Source organism: Mirounga angustirostris, unplaced genomic scaffold, assembly GCF_029215605.1.
Source record: "Mirounga angustirostris isolate CCGP_5_RB_7025 unplaced genomic scaffold, mMirAng1.0.hap1 SCAF_10, whole genome shotgun sequence".
Lineage (NCBI taxonomy): Eukaryota > Metazoa > Chordata > Mammalia > Carnivora > Phocidae > Mirounga > Mirounga angustirostris.
The window spans coordinates 120,851,832-120,871,473 of record NW_026991718.1 but is presented as its reverse complement, the minus strand read 5'-3'; the positions used below and the strand labels follow the sequence as shown (position 1 = coordinate 120,871,473).

Below are 19,642 nucleotides of genomic sequence, written 5' to 3'. Positions count from 1 at the left end.
ACAGGAACAAAATAACTGTATTTAGAATTGGAAATGTGGGGAAATCTCAGAGGAACTGTGTTGGTTTTTTAGAAATATTTGAAGAACTATTATAGGTAAGAGGTATTAGTCATATTTTTGTATTTCTAATGATCTAAGAACAATCAGTTAAGATTTAAGAGAAATAGATTTGAAATCCATATGGAGAACTTTTTAACCCTTCAGTTGCCTGGGGAGGTATCAAAATCTCTACCACTTGATATCCAGGGATTTCACGGTGGGTCTCCTAGAATGAGGTTGGACCAGTAAGGATGACATAAAAACAAGAAAAGCAGTTGCCAAGTGTTGAATGTTCTCTCTGTGCCAGGCACTGTGCTCCATGTGTTTAGCACTTGATCCCATTTAATCATCATGACCCTAGGGGTTTGGTAGTTGTTTCCCATAATACATAGAAGATGAGTTCAGAACTTGAAGAGGCTAAAGAATTTGCTGTGGTTATGCAGCCAGCAGAGATAGGATATGAACCCAGGCCTTCCTGGCCAAAACCAATTTTTTTAACCTCCAGTGATGATGTCAGAATGACCTGGGGAACCTAGGTGGTCACACACCGGCCTCGCCCCTGTCCTGCCTTCATGAACCAGGGCCTCTGTGTGCTTTTATCAGCTCTTGAAATAATTCTAATTTCCATCAGAGTTTGGGAACCACTGCTTTAAACTAGTATTATTATAAATACCATCTGGTTCTGAGGGTCTTTTATTCCTATGAGAATAGTTAGGCATACAGTTCAGCTTTCGGTGTTCTCCTTTGAGCTACAATACTAACTACCCCCACCCTCACCCTTCACCAACCAACAGCCCCTACTTCAGTCTACCATTGTTTGGTGTGTTATTTTGTAATCTTGTCCCTGAAAAACGTCAGACTCCATTGTGAATCTCATTCAGAGCCTTGGGAACAGAAAGATCAATCTGGCCTCTTCCCCCCTTTGGAAGGAGAGCAAGGGAAGCATCATGCCAAGTCTCACTGATTTCCCATTTTAAGTTCAAGTAAAGAACATACCTATTGTTGGAGATGAGCCAGGATAAGTCTCAAATTTCTGAGTGAAGGAAAGCCATTAATGATTTCAGGAGGTCTTAGGCTTATTCCACCTTGGCACTGGAGGACCCACCATGACTGTTTCTGGAGAATGAGCCAGGTTTGGGGGTTGAGGATGATGAGTAGGGAAGAAGAGCAATCTGGTCTTCCCAATGCTTTAATACAACTGAAACCATCTGACTGTGATTTTTTTCCCCTTGCACATGTCCCAAAGGAAGCTGGCCAAGAAGCAGAAGGAGACACAGAGTGGAGCCCAGAGAGAGATGGGGCCTGTGGCTTCAGCTGACAAACCTACCACCAAGCTCAGCACCAGCCGCAATGATGAAGGCTTCTCCTCTAGCTCTCAGGACGTTAATGGATTCAGTAAGTTGAATCAACTAAGGGGAAGGGAATGCCTGTGGTCCTGCTTGACCCTGGTACCTCTGCTGTGGACCCCTCACAGTGGTCAGATGCTAAAGGGCATGGGCTCAGGGTGCTTCCCTAGGATGTTCCCAAGCATGTTCCAGGAAGGTTCTCCCTGGCAGAGACTTGGGGCAGCCCATCTTGAGGGAAAAGGAGAATTTAAGACTGTCCCCCAAAGCAGGTAGAAGTGGGGGCAGGCCATCTTAACTACTTGTTCACAAAATTAATAATATTTAAAAAAAAAAAAAAGAGGACATGGTTATGCCCATAAGGAGAAAAACATGCCACACTGAATTGAGTGTCTTACAGTTTTCAAAACAGTGTTTCATATAAACTATGTAAGGTAGGTGCATTATGGATTATTACTGTTTCTGTTTTAAGTGCTTAGGAAACTGAGGCTCAGAGAAGCAAATTCTCCAATGTCCCAGGGCTGATGAGTAACATATCCAGACCTGGAAGCCAGGCCTTGCAAGCCTGGCCAGGTCCAAATCACAGCCAGTGTTTCCAAGTGCTGTTCAGTCAAGAGCCCCTGAGCCCTCATTCAGAGTGGATACAGGATCCCAAGCCAACAGAAGTGGCTAAGATTTCAGGACTAACCCTAGTCCGAAGGAGAACTACAGGACTGGCAACATTTAAAGCTACTCAAGAGAGCTAAATTTTGTTCTCATCTTTCTTTAAGCCAGTCTTTTTCCTGGCTTTAATAGAAATGGTGGATCCTCCAGCCTCTGCTCCAGATTGGGGAATTCAGAAACTCTAAAGGACTATGAGCATAGACAAATGTCCTCCACACACTACATCAATGGCAAATGGAAGAAACCATAATATGTAAAAATCACGTAGGTATGATCAAGTTGGGGTGGTGAGAGCCCATGAGAAAATGAAGAAAGAAAGGAAACAAGTATTTATTGACAATCTTTGTCCTCTCCATGCCCTGTAAGATACTTTGTATGATTGGTCCCATTTTGTAGATAAGGCATCCAAAGTTCCGTGCATTTGGCTGACCTTCTCAGAGTGACCTAGCTAATTCCCGATGGATCCAGGTTCTGAGGGTAACTCAGACCCATGATTGCAAACCTCATGTGCAGCACAGAACCCATCTGAGAAAGTTTTCAAAGAACACATATGTAGGCTGTGCACCTTACCAACTAAATCGAAATCTCCTGAGGGAAGAGGAGGAGGGAGATGAGGGGTAAGGTAGGATGTGGATTTTGTGAAAGCTATTTAGATGGTTCTTAGAGGCACACTGGTTAAGAACCCTGAACTTTGGGGAAGCAATAGCCGTTTTCAAATATTGACATGCTGCCTTAGGAAAGAAATTAGTTTTAAACCTATAAAAAGGTTGAAAAAAATAGTAAAATGAATCCTCCTATACCTGTACTTAGAGTCACCAATTATTCACATGTACTCTCTCTCCGTGTGTGTGTGTGTATCTATATATATTTATATACTATATATATTATATATATATATATATATATATATATAATTTTCCGAACCATTTAGAAGTAGGTTGCAGACATCATGACACTCTATCTCCAGAGAATTCAGCATGTGCTTCCTAAGAACTAGGACAGCTCTTCAACATAACCACTATAAAATTATCTTACCCAAGAAATGTAACCTTATTTCAGTATCTAATATACCATCTACAGCTGAATTTCCTCAGTGGCCCCCAAACTGTTGTTGTTGTTGTTGTTGTTTTAATGCAGGGTCCAGTCAAGGTGCTCACATTATATTTCGTCATCATGTCTCTCCATCACCTTTCACCTAGAACGGCCCTCCCTCCTTTATTTTTTCTTTCAGGCTGCTTACATCTTTTTTAAAAAGTCTAGGCCAGTGGTCCCATAGGATGTGGCACAATCCACATTAATCTGAATTTTTTTCATCATGATCACATTCAGGTCAACATGTTGGCAAAAATTTGACCTGGGTGGTATCATATACCTGCCTTTGCGTTGTATCAGCAGACAAACGCTATCCCATTGCCTGTTGTTGGCCACGCTAAGTCTGCGCACTTCTTAAGATTGTGTAATAGCTTTAAAGATAAAATCTAAGATTGCATACTGATTATTTCATGAGCAAATATTTAACTTCTGTTTTCCTCAGAGAGCAGAGCAAGTTTGTAGTCTGCCTGCCCACGAAGCCAGTCCTCTTTCCTTTCTCAACACAGATGAATCACAGCGATTCATACCTTCCCTCAGGAAGGGGAAAAGGGGAAAGTGTCATAGGTGTCCAGGAGAGGCAGACAGGGGGTTGACAGGGAAGTGGTCTCGGTGTGTCCTTACAGAAAGGTCCATCCGGAGCTCCCTGAGAACCTCTGCCTGGATTAACCTGTCACAGATTCTCCTGCTTTTGGACCAAGGACCAGGAAGTTCAGTAGCGAGTCTAGCTGATAGAATATCCTGGCCAAGTGATACCCATTAACCCAAAACCTTTCCTGGATCGGCCAGATTCTTGGGCACACTTTTTTCCATTTATAAAAATGCCCTGGGAAGACTGACTGCCAAAAATATTATAGAGATACATGACCTCAAAATTATAGGTCTTTGATCTTAAGCTTTCTGATCTCAAGTGAAAACCTGGTTAACACCAATTTTTTGGATTTCAAGGGGAAACATCACCACTGTTTTCCCCGTGGGCTAAAACTTAGGCTCTTAAGAGGAAAGCACCCAAGACCCAGTAGATTAGCCAGCCAGAGGGGAAGAGGAAGGCTATCCAGTAGAATCTAATTAGACATCTTCAACATAAAGAGAGACAATATTTCCAAATGATTGATATGTGTGTGTGATTAATATACATACGCACACAGACATACCCATGTCTACACAGGCAAACATATATACACAGACATACCCGCATATACATTTTAATGATACTGCTTTTAGAAAGACAAGGAAAAAATTCAATTGGCATTATACTCAATTATTAAGAAATTTTGCATTTGTTTGAATCACTGAATATTTTAGGACTCTATCTGTGCATCTGGTATCCTCAGGCTACAGCCACAAACACGCCCTGGGGATTCTTTTTAATGCCCTGGAATGCATCAGGTACCTTTTAAAATGTCCTGTGGAACCACTGGGATGAGATTTGAGGGGGAAAAATGTAAGTAATGCTTACACTAGAGATGTAGAAATTGCTTCTGAAATCACCCTGATGTATGTAAAATTGAATCTATTTTCGCGGCATTAGGGAATTGACTGCCTGGCTTCTGCATCAGTTTTAGGAGGCCCTGAGATGATTTGCAAATGTCGAGGAAGCACTGAGAAAGGCAGAGCCCAAGAATACATGCCGCATCAGTAAAGATTACAGAAGAATGGGCCCTGAGCAATTATTTCATTATTGAACAGGTGGGCTCTTGCCTAATTTAAACTCCCCATCTCCCTGCATACGTTGATTTTCTGGGGCTCTCTTTCCAAATGACTGCTAAATTGTGCCGCAGTGGTTCAGGCAAGCCTCTGGATTTTGTATGGAACAATGACCTCCGGGCTGCAAGGGTGATAGGGCCCTGTCAGCGCTGGGCCTGTCTTTACTGCAGCATTCTTGAGAAAGGAGTGTACGTCACATTTCAAGGACAAACAGTGTGCGTTGTCTTCGGTTTGAAGCATGCTGGCTTTTATTAAGTAATCTCATTTTGATCTTCTTGTCATGTGTACCTGATTGTTTTTTGTTTTTTTTTTTCCCTGAGATCTTTCACTCACTGGGATAATTTTCCGGGTCTTTCTTCCGATGTCTTTTTATATCCATGCTTACATCGTCTTCTTTATCTTCTGTTCATAGCGTCATTGTCTCTGTGTTCGTTTTCAGTCCAAATCAAAATGCTTCAAAACAAATCCCTGTTGAATTTCTGTGATAGTGATGCTGGTGGGCCAGGTCCGAGGACCCAGAGGGGTTCCCGCAGGGCCAGCCAAGAGGGTCCCGGCTGTGCACAGGCTAGAAACCAAACACCAGCCAACAAGAGGTGAAAACAGAGTTTATCGAAGGTATAAAGAGAGTGAAGGTACAGAGTGTCTGGGAGACTTAGAAAGGAAAGGAGGGAGTCTGGTCTTTTTTGGGGTCTGGGGGCTGTACTGAAGATGGTGGTCTGGCATATGTGTCCACTCAGGCCTCCAGGAACCAGGTAGAACAAAGATAAGAGCCTAGCTGTTATTCCTTGGAACCCAGGGGTCCTGGCCTCAAGTGTCCTAATGCCGGGGGTCTGGAATAGGCATGTGGTGGCTTCATGCGGTCATTCTCACCTGGTCCTTCCTTAGATGTTATCTATTCTAAGAAAATCACTAACCCCTTGTCCCTTACAAGGAGGACATACACTGTTTGCATTCTGAGGCATGTATAAAGTAGTGTCTCGCATATAACAAGTGTTTCTACTAAGTTTTTCATAGTTTACAAAAGTGCTTTTGCAAAATGCTGGAGCCAAAGATCCTTATTCATGCAGCATAAATAAGATAGCTTGTAGGTTTTTTATTACTCCCATTCTACAGACAAGGAAACTGAGGTTCAGAGAGACTCCGTGCCCCAATCACATAGGCATTTGCAGGGTCATATTAAGGATCCGTTTCTCCTGACATCAGTTTGATTCTATCCATCTAGCTCTGCAGAGAATTTGGGAACATATCCAATAAAAGTACTTAAAGTAAAATAGTAATAAGAGAAATAAATAATCAAGATCAGGAACACATAAATGAAGACAAGATCAAGACCAGGTTGGATTAAAATGTAATTGCATTATATTAAAAAGTAATCTAAATATGCAGGCTGGTAACTTTCAAATTGCAATTTGTTCTGAGCTTTCTAGTAGCAAAAGCCCAAAGGAAGGTAACTTTCGTTGGCACCCCGTACATACTAGACCATATGCTTTGTATAAATCCCACTCTTAAGTCTCCTAGGAACCCTATAAATTAGATATCATTCCCACTTCATAAATGAGGGAACTGAGTTTTAGAGAGCTGAAATAAATAAGCCCAACATCGCACACACAAAGAGTGGGGATGGGATTAGAAGCCAAATAGGGTTATCTGACTGCAGAACCAGTGTTCCTTGTCCTGGACCATGAACGGTAGCTGCTGACGGCTAGGAGAAAGGGGGAGCATCACTCTTCTCCCCATGGCCAGCCAGCTTTTCTCCCATGTGGGCAGAAGCTGCTACTGTAGCTTTGTCCTACATGGAGGCCTGGGGCTGGGCACTGACATGGAGCCAGTCAGATTCCCGCAAGGTGCCAGGCTCTGGGATAAGCACATTCAAATATGCATCTTCATCTGTCTTCACAGAACCCTGTACAGTGGTATGTTTATTACCAAACCCATGTTACAGTTGAAACTGGTGTTCTGAGATATTGAAAAATCTTCCTTAAGTCACATGATGAATCGATAGTGAGGTCTGAACCCCAAACCGTCTTTGTCTTCCCTCTAACCTTTAGCTTTCTGCCCACCATAAGGTGAGGTGAAGGAAAGAAAGGAGATTAAGGGGAATTGCCCTACCAGCTGGGAGGACAGCACCTCCTCTTGGTTCCTCTATCCGCTTGAGAGCCTGCAGGGAGGCAGCTGCCCCAGGGGATGCTCTAACAGGCAGGATCTGTGGGAATCGTCCCATCGGAGCTTCCTAGGAGGTGGGACTGTAGATCAGATGGCCCCATCCTCAGGCATTCCTGATCTGGACGAAGCCCTAGATAGACGCAGAGAGGGGATGGCCCCGGGCACAGAGAGCTCACAGCTCACGAGGGGAACAGGTGCTCCAACAACAAAGATTTTTGCAGAGCCCAACAGGGGCTGCAATAGCAGCGTGCCTGCAAAAAGAGCCACAGGACTCTTGCCCTGACTTTGTACCTCCAATGCAACCAAAAATATATCTGGTAGCCTCAGAGCTTGCTGTGGCCTCAGAGATGTTTGCTGCTGATAAGGAGGGTGATCCTGAAACCTAATGGTCCTCCATGACCTTCAGCCCACAGACCTACTAAAAGGATGTCCTTGTGGATACATCAGGGAATGTCCAAGCTTGATACCCTGCAGAATGGCTTGGCAGAGATGGGCCGGGCAGAAGGAAGCACCAGGCAGAATTTTAACCTGATTATTTTAGGAACATATTATATAACTAAAGTGATTCAGATAGGGACTACAGATCATGACTTTAAAAGTATAATGGCTGAGGTTGCCTTAAACTCCTTAGGAAGAGTCCTTTACCCTGTCAGGAGGATATTGAGCCAGCTGGAGAAATGGGTCTCTGGGAAAATTGGTCTGGCTATGACCCTCCCTTGGGACGCTATGCCCTTGATGATAAGTGATGTTAAGGATTGCTTATGATACCTTCACTCTGTTTGGCACCTGCTGGGGCAGTCATTTTGCTAGATGCTGAATTATCTCTACTTCTCAAAGCATTGCAACCAGGGTAGGAATTACTATCCTGGTGTCATAAGGAATCCTAAATGCAATACATTAATACATTCCCACTGTCCTATCTTTGCAGTACTCCAACTTGACCCTCCCTCCTTTTGCTTAAAACCCTTCAGTAGCTCCTTGTAGCCCCTGAGGGAAAGGCTAAAGTCCTAAGCATGGACTCCTTGGCTCTCCATGGCCGCCGACCAGTGTGTACCTTGACTGCTACCCAAACTCTCTGGTCCATCTGATACCCATTGAGTATTTGTTTGAATGTGTGAATCAGAGAACCAGTGATGGATCTGGAACTCAAATGAAGATCTTCTAGCTCTGAGCCCATATCTGGTTCCAATTCCTCTGGTAGTGAATTCTCTCTCCTTTTAAGCTGCATTTTGCTGTATGTAACTTCCATCCATTTATTCCTGTTTCTTTGTGCCCAAGTATGTATTGGCCAGCAACCATATGCTGGCCCTTGTCTGCCCTCTGATCTCACATAAGGTAGTGAAGTCAGTCTTTCTCTTCCTGCAGTACCCACCTCCCACCCCACACTGTCAGACTGCGGCCATGTGTGTGCCCTGCAGGTCCTTCCCTCTGGCTGAGCAGCCCACATCAGCCATCAGCCTCCTTTGGGATACCTTTCTGTTTTCTGATCTGCTCAAAATCTTGAATGGCACCTCTGTCTCCATTTGGTCCGTGTCCATGGAGTGCCTGGTCTCCAAGATGGATGTGATTCTCTGCATTAGGTTCAATTAGTGGAAGTTTAGAGAGCCTCCATCACCCTCACTCTGGATTCCAAATCTGGGTTCAGAATACATTGCTCACATTTGAGTGAACCTCCATATGTCCATCACATATCTACCTAATGCAGAGCTCATGGCTTCCAACTAAGGTTGCCTCATTCAGCCCAAGTAAAGATGATTTTGGGGGGCCCAGACAAAGGACTTTATATTTCCTCTGTGCCATATCTCCTCATTAGATTTGATCCTGTTATCCCAGCCTACTGAGGTATTTTTTTTTTGAGAATTTTTTTATTGTTATGTTAATTGCCACACATTACATCATTACTTTTTGATGTAGTGTTCCATGATTCATTGTCTGTGCATAACACCCAGTGCTCCATGCAGAACGTGCCCTCTTGAATACCCATCACCAGGCTAACCCATCCTCCCACCCCCTCCCCTCTAGAACCCTCAGTTTGTTTTTCAGAGTCCATCGTCTCTCATGGTTCGTCTCCCCCTCCGATTCCCCCCCCTTCATTCTTCCCCTCCTGCTATCTTCTTTTTTTTTTTCTTAACATATATTGCATTATTTGTTTCAGAGGTACAGATCTCAGATTCAACAGTCTTGCACAATTCACAGCGCTCACCATAGCACATACCCTCCCCAGTGTCTATCACCCAGCCACCCCATCCCTCCCACCCCCCACCACTCCAGCAACCCTCAGTTTGTTTCCTGAGATTAAGAATTCTTCATATCAGTGAGGTCATATGATACATGTCTTTCTCTGATTGACTTATTTTGCTCAGCATAACACCCTCCAGTTCCATCCACGTTGTTGCAAATGGCAAGATCTCATTCCTTTTGATGGCTGCATAATATTCCATTGTATATATATATATATACCACATCTTCTTTATCCATTCATCTGTCGATGGACATCTTGGCTCTTTCCACAGTTTGGCTATTGTGGACATTGCTGCTATAAACATCGGGGTGCACGTACCCCTTTGGATCCCTAAATTTGTATCTTTGGGGTAAATACCCAGTAATGCTCTATTTTCAACTTTTTGAGGAACCTCCATACTGTTTTCCAGAGTGGTTGCACCCTACTGAGGTATTTTTTATTTCTGGTTTTGTCAGCCAGTGAGCTCACTTAATCCTCCCAATTTGGAACCTCAAAATGCACTAATTATTAGATTATTATTATTCATAATACCAGCTATCATCTATTGAGCATTAATTATGTGCCTGTTTCCAGCTGAGTGTTTTATGTGCATTATCTTTTTGGGAAGATTAAATAAGTGTTATGATTGTCCCTGATGATTTACAAGTGAGGAAACTGAGGTTTAAACAGTAGGAACTTGCCTAAGGCTCATAGCTTTATGTAGCAAAGCTGGAACCAAAACCAGGATCTGACATGCCTACAGCCAAGACCACGCCACTAAATCACAGGTGTTACTCTTCCCATTTTATGGAGAAAGAAACTGAAGTCCACAGATACTGAGTACTGAGTCATTGTGTGGTTCTCAGAGTGTCCCCAAATGAGAAACATCAGCATCACATGGGAACTCTTCGGAAGCAACTTCTTTGGCCCCACCCCAGACATACTGAAGCCAAAGCTCTGGGGGTGGGGCCCAGCCATCACTGTTTTTAACAAGCCTTACAGGTGATGCTGATGCACACTCGAGTTTGAGTCATTGGCTCCAGGTAAAGCCTAGGACTGTCAGACTCCAAAGGCCTTGGTCTTTATGTACCAAGTTGTCTCTGATAATGGTAGAGTTACAGCACACTGGGGGTGACAAGCTAACTCCCCATTTCTCAGGGTGGAGTCACCAAGAAAGCATTGCCACTTGGAGGTACTGGGCCTTAAGTTTGCTAAAACCCATTTATAGCTGTGCCCCATTTATAGGCATTCTTTCTCAGCAGTCTCTGGAGCTTTCTCTCCTTTTGTCTGAATAGCAAACAACCTAAGAGAATGGAAGGAGTGGAAATTTACAAGGAAAAGCAATCATGAGTCACACAGTGAAACCAAGAGCTCAATGGAACATCATGAAGAGAAATAAAAAAAAAATGCACAAAATTCTGTTTGCAAGGAAATTATATTTTCTGGTTGCTCCAAGATTAAATTGAATCTAGGAGAAGAATTGAATGTTACAAGCTTGCCACCTCCAGTTTTACTGAATATTTTACAGGGATTATTGAATATTTTGTAATCATCCACTTGGCTGACAGGTTAAAGGACACACTTATTTAATTCCTGGCAACCCAAAGTTGAATGGAATTATTTATTCCCTGGAAGTGCAAAATGGAAATTTAAGTGGCCTTGAAAAAGTAGACAAACTGTCTATCACAAACACCGAGTTAAACTAACACAAGTTTCAAAGAAGCGTATTAAACTCGAAAAGGGACATAATAGAAAATCAAAACTAAAAATTACCTTAGACACCATCTGATCCAAACTCCCCATCTTAAACATGAAGTATTGAGTCCCAGAGAGTTTCCTCAGGGTCACTCATTGAATCACCAGCAAAAGAACCTGGGCTAGAATTGGGGGCTGTGACCACTCTAGTCTGTGTCCCGTGGTCTCCTTTGGATGAATGAAATGTGGTCAATAATGGTTTGTCTTCTGTAGACATTTTCTGTAGACCCCCCAATCCAATTTCTGCATAAACAGAATCTTCTCAAATTGAATTATGCTTTTCAACTCCTGGTTATGGGAACTGAGGTGTTCCTTTAAATATTCATTGAATCCCAACTGTATGCCAACTGATGTAGGGGTTGTAAAAATAAATAAGGCATGGTCTCTGCCCTCAAGGATATTATGGTCCTCCAAGAGGAGACTTATACATGGATTAGTTTCAATATATGTGATAAGTGATAGAGAAAAGATGTATATAGTGCCCTAGGAACACTCATCATAGGCTTAACCAGTGATTGATTCTGCCCTAGACAATACTATGTGAGAGAATGGATTTTGACTTGAGGGAGGTGGAAGAGGAAGATTGTGCCTGATAGAGGGGACAAAGGCTTGGGAAAGGATCATGGTGGGCTCAGAAAAGGGGGCTTAGAGTACAGAGTGTCCTGTGTTGAGAGCATATGGCCAGAGATATGGCTGAAACAGTAGCTGGAACCTGCCTGAGAAGAGTCTTAAATTTGTAGCCTACTTCAATTCACTTTACAGGAAGGGCAACCTATTTGGAAATTGGAGTGATCCCAGTGTTAGGCGCCTTTGCATGTTGTTGAAAGCTGGCCTCATATTCTCTTTGATTTGTATAGATTCAGTTTTCCATTGTAGATAAGTAGGAACAGCATTTTATCAGCTATGGACCTTTGCTTTCATAGGGAGCTGGCCCAGCTGTTCCTTCTCAAAGAGACCTCAGTAAAGCTCCAAAGCTAAATTTGCTTTGGGCAATTTATGCTAGTCCACTACATCTTGAGAAGAAAATAGATTGTTCTCTATATCTCATAGGTAGTCCTGAATTACAAGAGGGCACTTAGAAAGTGCTTGTTAAAGTAATCAGGGATAAAGAAGTGAAGTTGAAAGTGTAAATATATAGTTGCTAGGTAGCAGAATAAACCAAGCTTAGAGACCAGGTTTTTTGTTTTGTTTTCCCTCAGCTCAGTGCTACAGCCTTGATGAGTTGAAAGCATAAATAATAATTCTCCTAGCTAACATTTCATGTGTAATTACTGGACAAAGCACTTTACATGCCTCATTTCATATTCTTAACAACTCTATGAGGCAGGTTAGGGAAACTGAGACTCAGAGAATTTAAGTAATTTACTCAAGGGCACCCAGCTACCAAGAGGTCAAATCTGGGTTTGAACCTGGGTTTATATGATAGACCTATCAGCATGTCATCTTTCTTGAAACACTTTCTTTGCTTGGCTTTTCCTTTTCTGGTATTCCTCCTTCCTCCCCAGCCATTTCTTCTCCTTCTTTGTTATCCATTCATCCTCTTTTTCCCAACTTCTAACCATTGAAGCATCCCAGATCTTAGTCCAGAATCTTCTCTTTTCTGCTCATATTCAGCCTAAGTGGGTGGTGATGACATTAAATGAGATCATGAGCACAGGAAGAGGCCAGATTTGGAGCAGAAGAGGGGGAGTTTACATCTAGTCGGGTTAGGCTGGAGGGTGCTGTTGAGTCATTGAAGGGATGTCAAGTAGGCAGCTGGATCTGTGGGCCTGGAGCTCAGCAGAGGGGTGCAGCCTAGAGATAAAAATATTTGCTACATTGTGTACATAAGGTGATTGAAGACTTTGCCATGAATAAGGAAACTGAGGCCCATTGAGATGAAACACATTGCCTTGGGTCACTTAGCAAGTTAATGGAAGAGCCAGAATGTTGAACCAGGATTTATATATTAGGAGTGCCCATAGAGAAGTAGTCACAACTGAGGGCAAAACACAGGTCTCTGAAAAGGACTGTGTGAATGTGATCCAAATGCAGAACATTCTGGTCATCCGCCTGGACTCTGAGATGGAACTCAGAGTGTGTGAAGAAGTTAATGGATTAAGCAGCCTCATGGCTATCTACTCAGCCTGGATTATGATAGAGTCTCAATATTCAAAGCAGAATTTTCTGATTCAAAGTAGAAATTCAAAGAACCTGAAGTCTGATTTATGTTAGTGGGTTGGGAGTGGATTATATATCTTGGAAAGTCGATGAAGGTCTAGTCATAGGGTTGGATCCATCACACAGTTCGAGCCAACCTAAAATTTTTGCTCACAGAGATGGGCAGCAGGTATGAAGTATAGACAGGAAGTAGAGTTTTGGAAAGGGAACATCTTTAAGTAGCATTTGAGGAAGTAGAAGAAAAGATCAGAGGGCCAAGGACAGGCAAAATCTGTCTGTCCCCATCATAATCCTCATCATTCTCTGAATGGTGCTCTATGTATTTCTGGAGGAGGGTATCATTGAGGTGCTCCTGACTCAACTGAGAGAACTACCCACACCACATCTAATACATCTGTCACCCATACCTACATCTAGAGTGTACAGATTTCAAGTGAGGCGATTCCCCCAACCAGAATACAAAGTGTTGGTGACGTTAACAAGAAAAAGGCAGTTCTTCCCTTAAAAATCCCAAAGGGAAGGCAGACAACAGTGATCTGGCATGATTCCTCTGGTAGAGATATGTGTGGGAATCTGCAAGGAGAGTGGTGTCTGGTGAGGGGAAGCCATCCTGGCCCATTATCCATGTGCTTCATCTCTCTTCAAGTGATTTACTTTTCACCTCACCAACCATGCAAGTTGACTTTCTAATTGTGTGGAGGCTGGAAATGAAAATAAGGTTTCAGTTCCTTAGCACCAAAGCAAGAGGAGATGCATTCAATGTAACAATAAGGATACATTCATCATAGATACAGTGCAGACTCATCTCAACGTGTTCCTTTCCCTTACCCTCAACAACCAGTTCTACACCACATTTTGATTATTCTAAGTCTTCCATATAGCTAGAACTCATCAAAACCCACTCCCTCCATCTTTGAGTTACCACCATCTCTTAGCTCAGTAAGACCCACAGCCGCTAAATAATCATCAGATTCATCCTTGTCATTCTCTAGTCCATGTCCTTCTTAACAACTAAGCAGATGCAAATTGGAACATGCTGCCTCATCCTTCCCTGGCTTAAAACAATTCTGTAGCTTCCGATTATTCTTAAGCTACAAACCAGTCTTCATTCTGACCTTACATACAGGTCTTGCACTGTCCACCTCTCCCAAGCTCTCGCATATCACTGCCTCCTTCTCTGTGAGCTCCAGTTATATTACCTTCTCTTGGTGGTTCACCTTTTCTATACTCTTTCTACCACAGGGCCTTTGTCCATGCGATTGCTCTGTCTCGTGCAGGGTGCACAAACTACAGCCCATAGGCCACATGCAGCCCAATCTCTGTTTTGGTAAATAAAGCTTTATTGGAACACACCTCTGCTTATTTGTTTACAAACAGTCTATATATAGCTGCCTTTGTGCTATATCGGTAGAGTTTAGTGATGGCTGCAGAGACCATCTAGCCCACAAGCCTAAATTATTTACTCTCTAGCACTTAACAGAAATGTTTTGCAAACTCCTCATCTGGCTATACCCATACTCTTTTCCTGACTGACTCCTTTAAATCTCAGCTCAGAGATTTCTTCCATTCCTAACCCTTTTCTCTCCAGACCAGATTGGATTCCTTTGTTAGGTGCTTCAAAGAATTTTGTTCCCCTTTTCTTCTCAGCACTGACTTCATCTTCCAAATGTGTTTGATTAAGGTCCTCCCCTTGTGGTGTGTGGCACAGAACTGATACCCAAAAATGCTTATTTAGTTGAATGGATAAATGAGTGGTTGGGTGTTAGACAGATGGGACTCAGACAAAGCAATCCTATATACTAAGACAGAATAAGAAGGAATATTTAGAGAGCTTGGTACAGCTGACACTATACATTATTGTCCTGTTTTCTGCATCCAGAATTGAGTATATGCAGACAAAGGAATCAAAGAATTTTTTTTTGCCACTCAGTTGATATCCAGATCTTAGCATGTCTCCCACCCCCTGCCACCAATCCCTAGTCTGCCAACAACCAAAGGAATTTTACAAGTCCCTTTTCATGGTTCCAGCACAAGTGGGAACTGCTACTCAAAATATCCTCAAGTGGTCAACTATTGGCTGGTCTGGGAATGTGATACAATCATTCCTCCAATCCTAGGAAAAAGAAAAACAGTTGGTAGTCTTCAGACCACACACAAATAAGGGCAAAACTCAGATGGACTGCTTTCTGGCTCTGCCAGCAGAAGAAGCAAAAAAAATAAAATAAAATAGTAAATATAGGAAGCAGATGTAGCAACAGATTGTGGTTCTCCACTGCTGGATGGCCTCTCAAGTAGCCATGGGAACATCAGTTGTCTGGGAAGGTACTGGGAGACAATGGGCACCTATTATGTGGATCCAATTTCTATGGTCATAGAGAGGTAGCTTCTTTACACCCCTTGTTCTGGGAGCTGAGCTGTTTCTTTAGTTATTGCAACTCACTTACTAGGTAAAAAGAAGGGTTTGGGACCATGTTGGTTTACTAGGTGAGAAGAAGCCAAAGTGAGTTGATAGAATATCAGTAGGAAATGGAACTAGGCTTCCCAGGCTGTATCAAGATATCAAGGAAAACATGGAGGAGTTGAATTTTAAAGGATGAGTGGTATGAATTTGTCAAGACAGAAAGGGAGAAATGTGTCATTGTTCTTTGGTTTCTTATAACATGCCATGTCAACATTTAATGGCTTAAATCAACAATCATTGTATTTTGCTTGAAATTCTGTGGGCCAGGAGTTTAGGCAAGGCATAGCAGGGATATCTTGTGTCTGTGTGAAAATGAGGAGACAGCTGGAATGACTTTAATGGCTGGAAATGACTGGACAGTTATCTGAGGTCCATATGTCTGGGGCCTCAGTTCTTCCTTAAGTGGCATCTGCTAGGGATGGAATGCCCAAATAGTTCTTCTATTTGCACATCTGACCCCTGGGTTGAAATGACTAGAACATCTGGCACTAGCTGGTATTGCTATCTCCCTGTGCATCTAGCTTAGGCTCCCTTCTAGCATGGCAGACTTAAGGCAATCAGACTTCTTGTATGATGGTTGATGTCCCCCAGAGTGAGTGTTCCAAGAAAGCCAGGAGGAATGCCAGTCTCTTAAAAACTAGGCATCACTTCTGCTGGCCAGAACTGGCTAACATCACTTCTGTGGCTTATCATTATTAAAGCCAGTTACCAGCCAGCCTAAGAGTAGAGAAACAGACTCCACCTCTTAATCAGGGAGATGGCATATGCCTACAGGAAGGGCAAGAATCGGTGGTAGTCATCTTGGAGATAAACCACCTCACTGTTCTAAAAGGAGAGAGTACATGTACAAGGGCACAGAGGTGTGAGGAAGTCTACTTAGCTAATATAATCAAGAATAAATAGGAATATTTTCTAGATCTCCAGTTTCTACCTTGGTTAGGTTGATAACTCTTCCATTACTAGCACATGGTCTAGCAGCGTCTCTGAAGATTTTCAAAATTTAGAAAGAGCTTTTGCTCTCTTGTGTAGCTCCTTGTAAGTGTAAATATATTCCCTAAAATACAGTGTCTAAAACACATCAGTAATGTTAACTTCTCCATAGGGCCTGAGAGAAAATGTGAAGAGTGGAGATAGAACTTAGGGTCTTTGTCCAAGGTGCTGATTGTCCTTGAAGTCAAGCCAACCCTGACCTTTTTCTCAGGAAGTCCCTTCTTTTGGACTTGTAATTAGGAGTGTTCTGAACTTTTGGAGTGTTAGTTCCGTGAGGTTAAGTGGTAGGAGACTAACTTGGAAAGGTAATCAAGGACTATGTCTTAAAGAGTCTCAAAAACCTGCAAGTTGGAAATTTATTATGTTCTCAGCAAGGAGCTAAGATAGATCTTAAGAAGTGGAGGGGCAGGGTTGAGTCTAATTTTGGAAAGATCACCCTAGCAACAATGAGGAGAATGTTACTGGAGTGGGAGTTAATAAGGCCAGTAAAAAGTAGGTATGGTCTCTGTGTATATCAGATTCAAGGAAAGTGACAGCACAAAATAGTGGTGCCCATGGAAATTTTATTTTACATACACATCCACACCCACACTCACACATATACATATACCTGATTACAGCATTAATAGTCACTACAACCGGGCGCCTGGGTGGCTCAGTCGTTAAGCATCTGCCTTCGGCTCAGGTCATGATCCTAGGGTCCTGGGATCGAGCCCCACATCGGGCTCCCTGCCCCGCGGGAGGCCTGCTTCTCCCTCTCCCACTCCCCCTGCTTGTGTTCCTTCTCTCGCTGTGTCTCTCTCTGTCAAATAAATAAATAAAATCTTTAATAGTCACTACAACCCAACTAGTGTAACCAACTCTTTGTAATGAAGCAGGTGGTAAGAGAACAGATACTCTCTGACTTCCTATTCTTGGGACTGTTGTTAAATCCAGAAGTATTGATTAGATTTCCCTCCTTGCTCCATATTTTCTTGATCAGTCAATATTTTGATGGTTTGATGCCCTAAAATACTTAGACATGTTTGGTTTTTTAAATGAGTATCCTTATTCAGCTAATATCTCATTGGGTCAGTTCAGTTTTTCCATGGTGAAAACCCCTTTCATCTTCAGGGTCTTTGATCTAGGTAGGATGAAATTCCTTTAGATCTATGGATGTGACAGAGGCTCAGAAAGTAAGAGAGTCATTCCAAACTAGCAGAGTCACTTCTGCTGCTGCTGCAGTGAAGACCTATGTGGTCCTCCACTGAGTCTTCAGCCAGCTGTGCTCTAGCAAATGCATGCACTTGCACATCTGTCCCTGGGCTCTCTCTCATCAGTAACCCTTCTTATTTTGTCCCATCACTCTCCTTTCAAATTGATCATCAGCAGAGGTTGGCCTAATAATTCAATATCATTATTATGCTTTACTTATAAAATAATTACTTGCCTAGCCTTGTTCTGCAATTTAAAAATGCAAACTTCACCATGCCACTGCCCAGCTAAAAGCCTGACACTGGCTTCCTATTGTTCCCAGGATGAAGCTAAAATGTATCTCATGGGCTATGAGGTTCAGAATGATCTGATTCCTATCTATATCTTTGGTCTCATCTTTGGCCACTGTCTGGATTTCTCACTATAATCCAATTATATTGATTTTCTTCCTATGCTTTGAAAACACTAAGTATTTTCCAACATCATGACTTTCACAATTCTGTTCCCTCTTCCCAGAGTATTCTTGCCTTCATTTATTGTTTGGCCTCTAGTTATCCTTCAGATCTGTGATGAACTGTTAACTTTTGAGGGCTTCCCAAGCACCTATCGAAACAGTGACCATTTTTTTTTCTACTAGCACTGTGTTCTAGTTCTTCTCAGCAGGTATCACAAGTATCATATATGCAAATGTTTATTCATTGAAGAGTTTTTTGGTTCACATCTGCCTTCTTCACTAGTCTATAAGCTCCCAAGTGCAGAGACCACTCCTGTTTTTGGCTACCACTGTACCCCTGGATACTAGTATAGTACTTGGCATATAATATATGCTTGATGAGTATTTGTTGAATGAATCACTGTGTCAATTTTGTGATCAAGATGGATCACAATGATTCACTTTTAACTATTCTTAGTCGGCCAATTGTTCTTGTGTGTTACTGGAACAACAAGAACCTTTAAGCATGGAGGTGACTAAGATTACTCAGGTTTTGATCCCATGGTGGGGATGGAGAAACCAGAGGGAAGACTATTGCACTAGTCTGAGAAAGATACATTGGGTACACTTTGCAACTGCATTTCTTGGAAGCTCTAATCTTGGTATCTTTGTCTTAATGATTAATTTAAAAGGCCTCATCACCAAATACTGGCTTCCTTGGACTCTCATCATTCAGTGCAGGCCTGGAAAACAGAAGGAGCACTCTTCAGAACTACTGTGTGGCCCCTGCTGTCTCTCCCCTCATGACCTTCTCTTTCTCTTCCAGAGGGCTTTGTGCTTCTGATATTTTTCTTTCCCCACCCCAGGCACTGCTTACCCTTCTCCAACTTTATTTCCTTATGGATCGTCCCAATGTCTGGGAAAATCAGGGAAGGATGTTCCTACTAGAGGTTCCCAAGATGCCTGATGTGTTCAAGGAAAAGCAAGGAAATCAAGGCCCTGTTCCAGCTCAAGGGTCTAGAGAACAAGGTTTTAGTGATGAAAAGCCTGCATTGTTCTTTGTTGTATAGGATTTGAAAATCCAAATGAGTGGAGCCCAAGGGAAGCATGGACTTCTCTGAATCTAAATCCTTCCAGAAGGCACCATTGTAAATGAGATTAACCCAAGATGCTTCTAAAGGACAACACATACCACTATACCTATGAGGACTGAGTCCCACTGCCATGCTAGCCTTCTGAAGCTTAGAGCAAGCTTTATAACCTTCAGCTTCCTTGTCCATGATAAAACATACACATCTATAGAAATCACTCTTGAAGCCATTGCTCCCAGTCTCTCCTTGGTGCTGATTCCGAGCTTAGCCTAGTAAGGTCTAGCATTGAATCCTGCCTCTGCTTGCCCAATACTGGGTTGTGCTATGACTCCA

At 42.6% G+C, this 19,642-nt stretch overlaps 1 protein-coding gene across 1 annotated transcript in view; it reads left to right on the top strand.

Moving 5' to 3' along the window:
- PTPRT (protein tyrosine phosphatase receptor type T) overlaps positions 1-19,642 on the top strand; it is a 748,756-nt gene that overhangs the window by 604,635 nt on the left and 124,479 nt on the right. Inside the window, exon 13 of the mRNA XM_064571786.1 lies at positions 1,286-1,434. Coding sequence (XP_064427856.1) covers positions 1,286-1,434 — 149 coding nt within the window. The remainder of the gene's footprint in view (positions 1-1,285; positions 1,435-19,642) is intronic.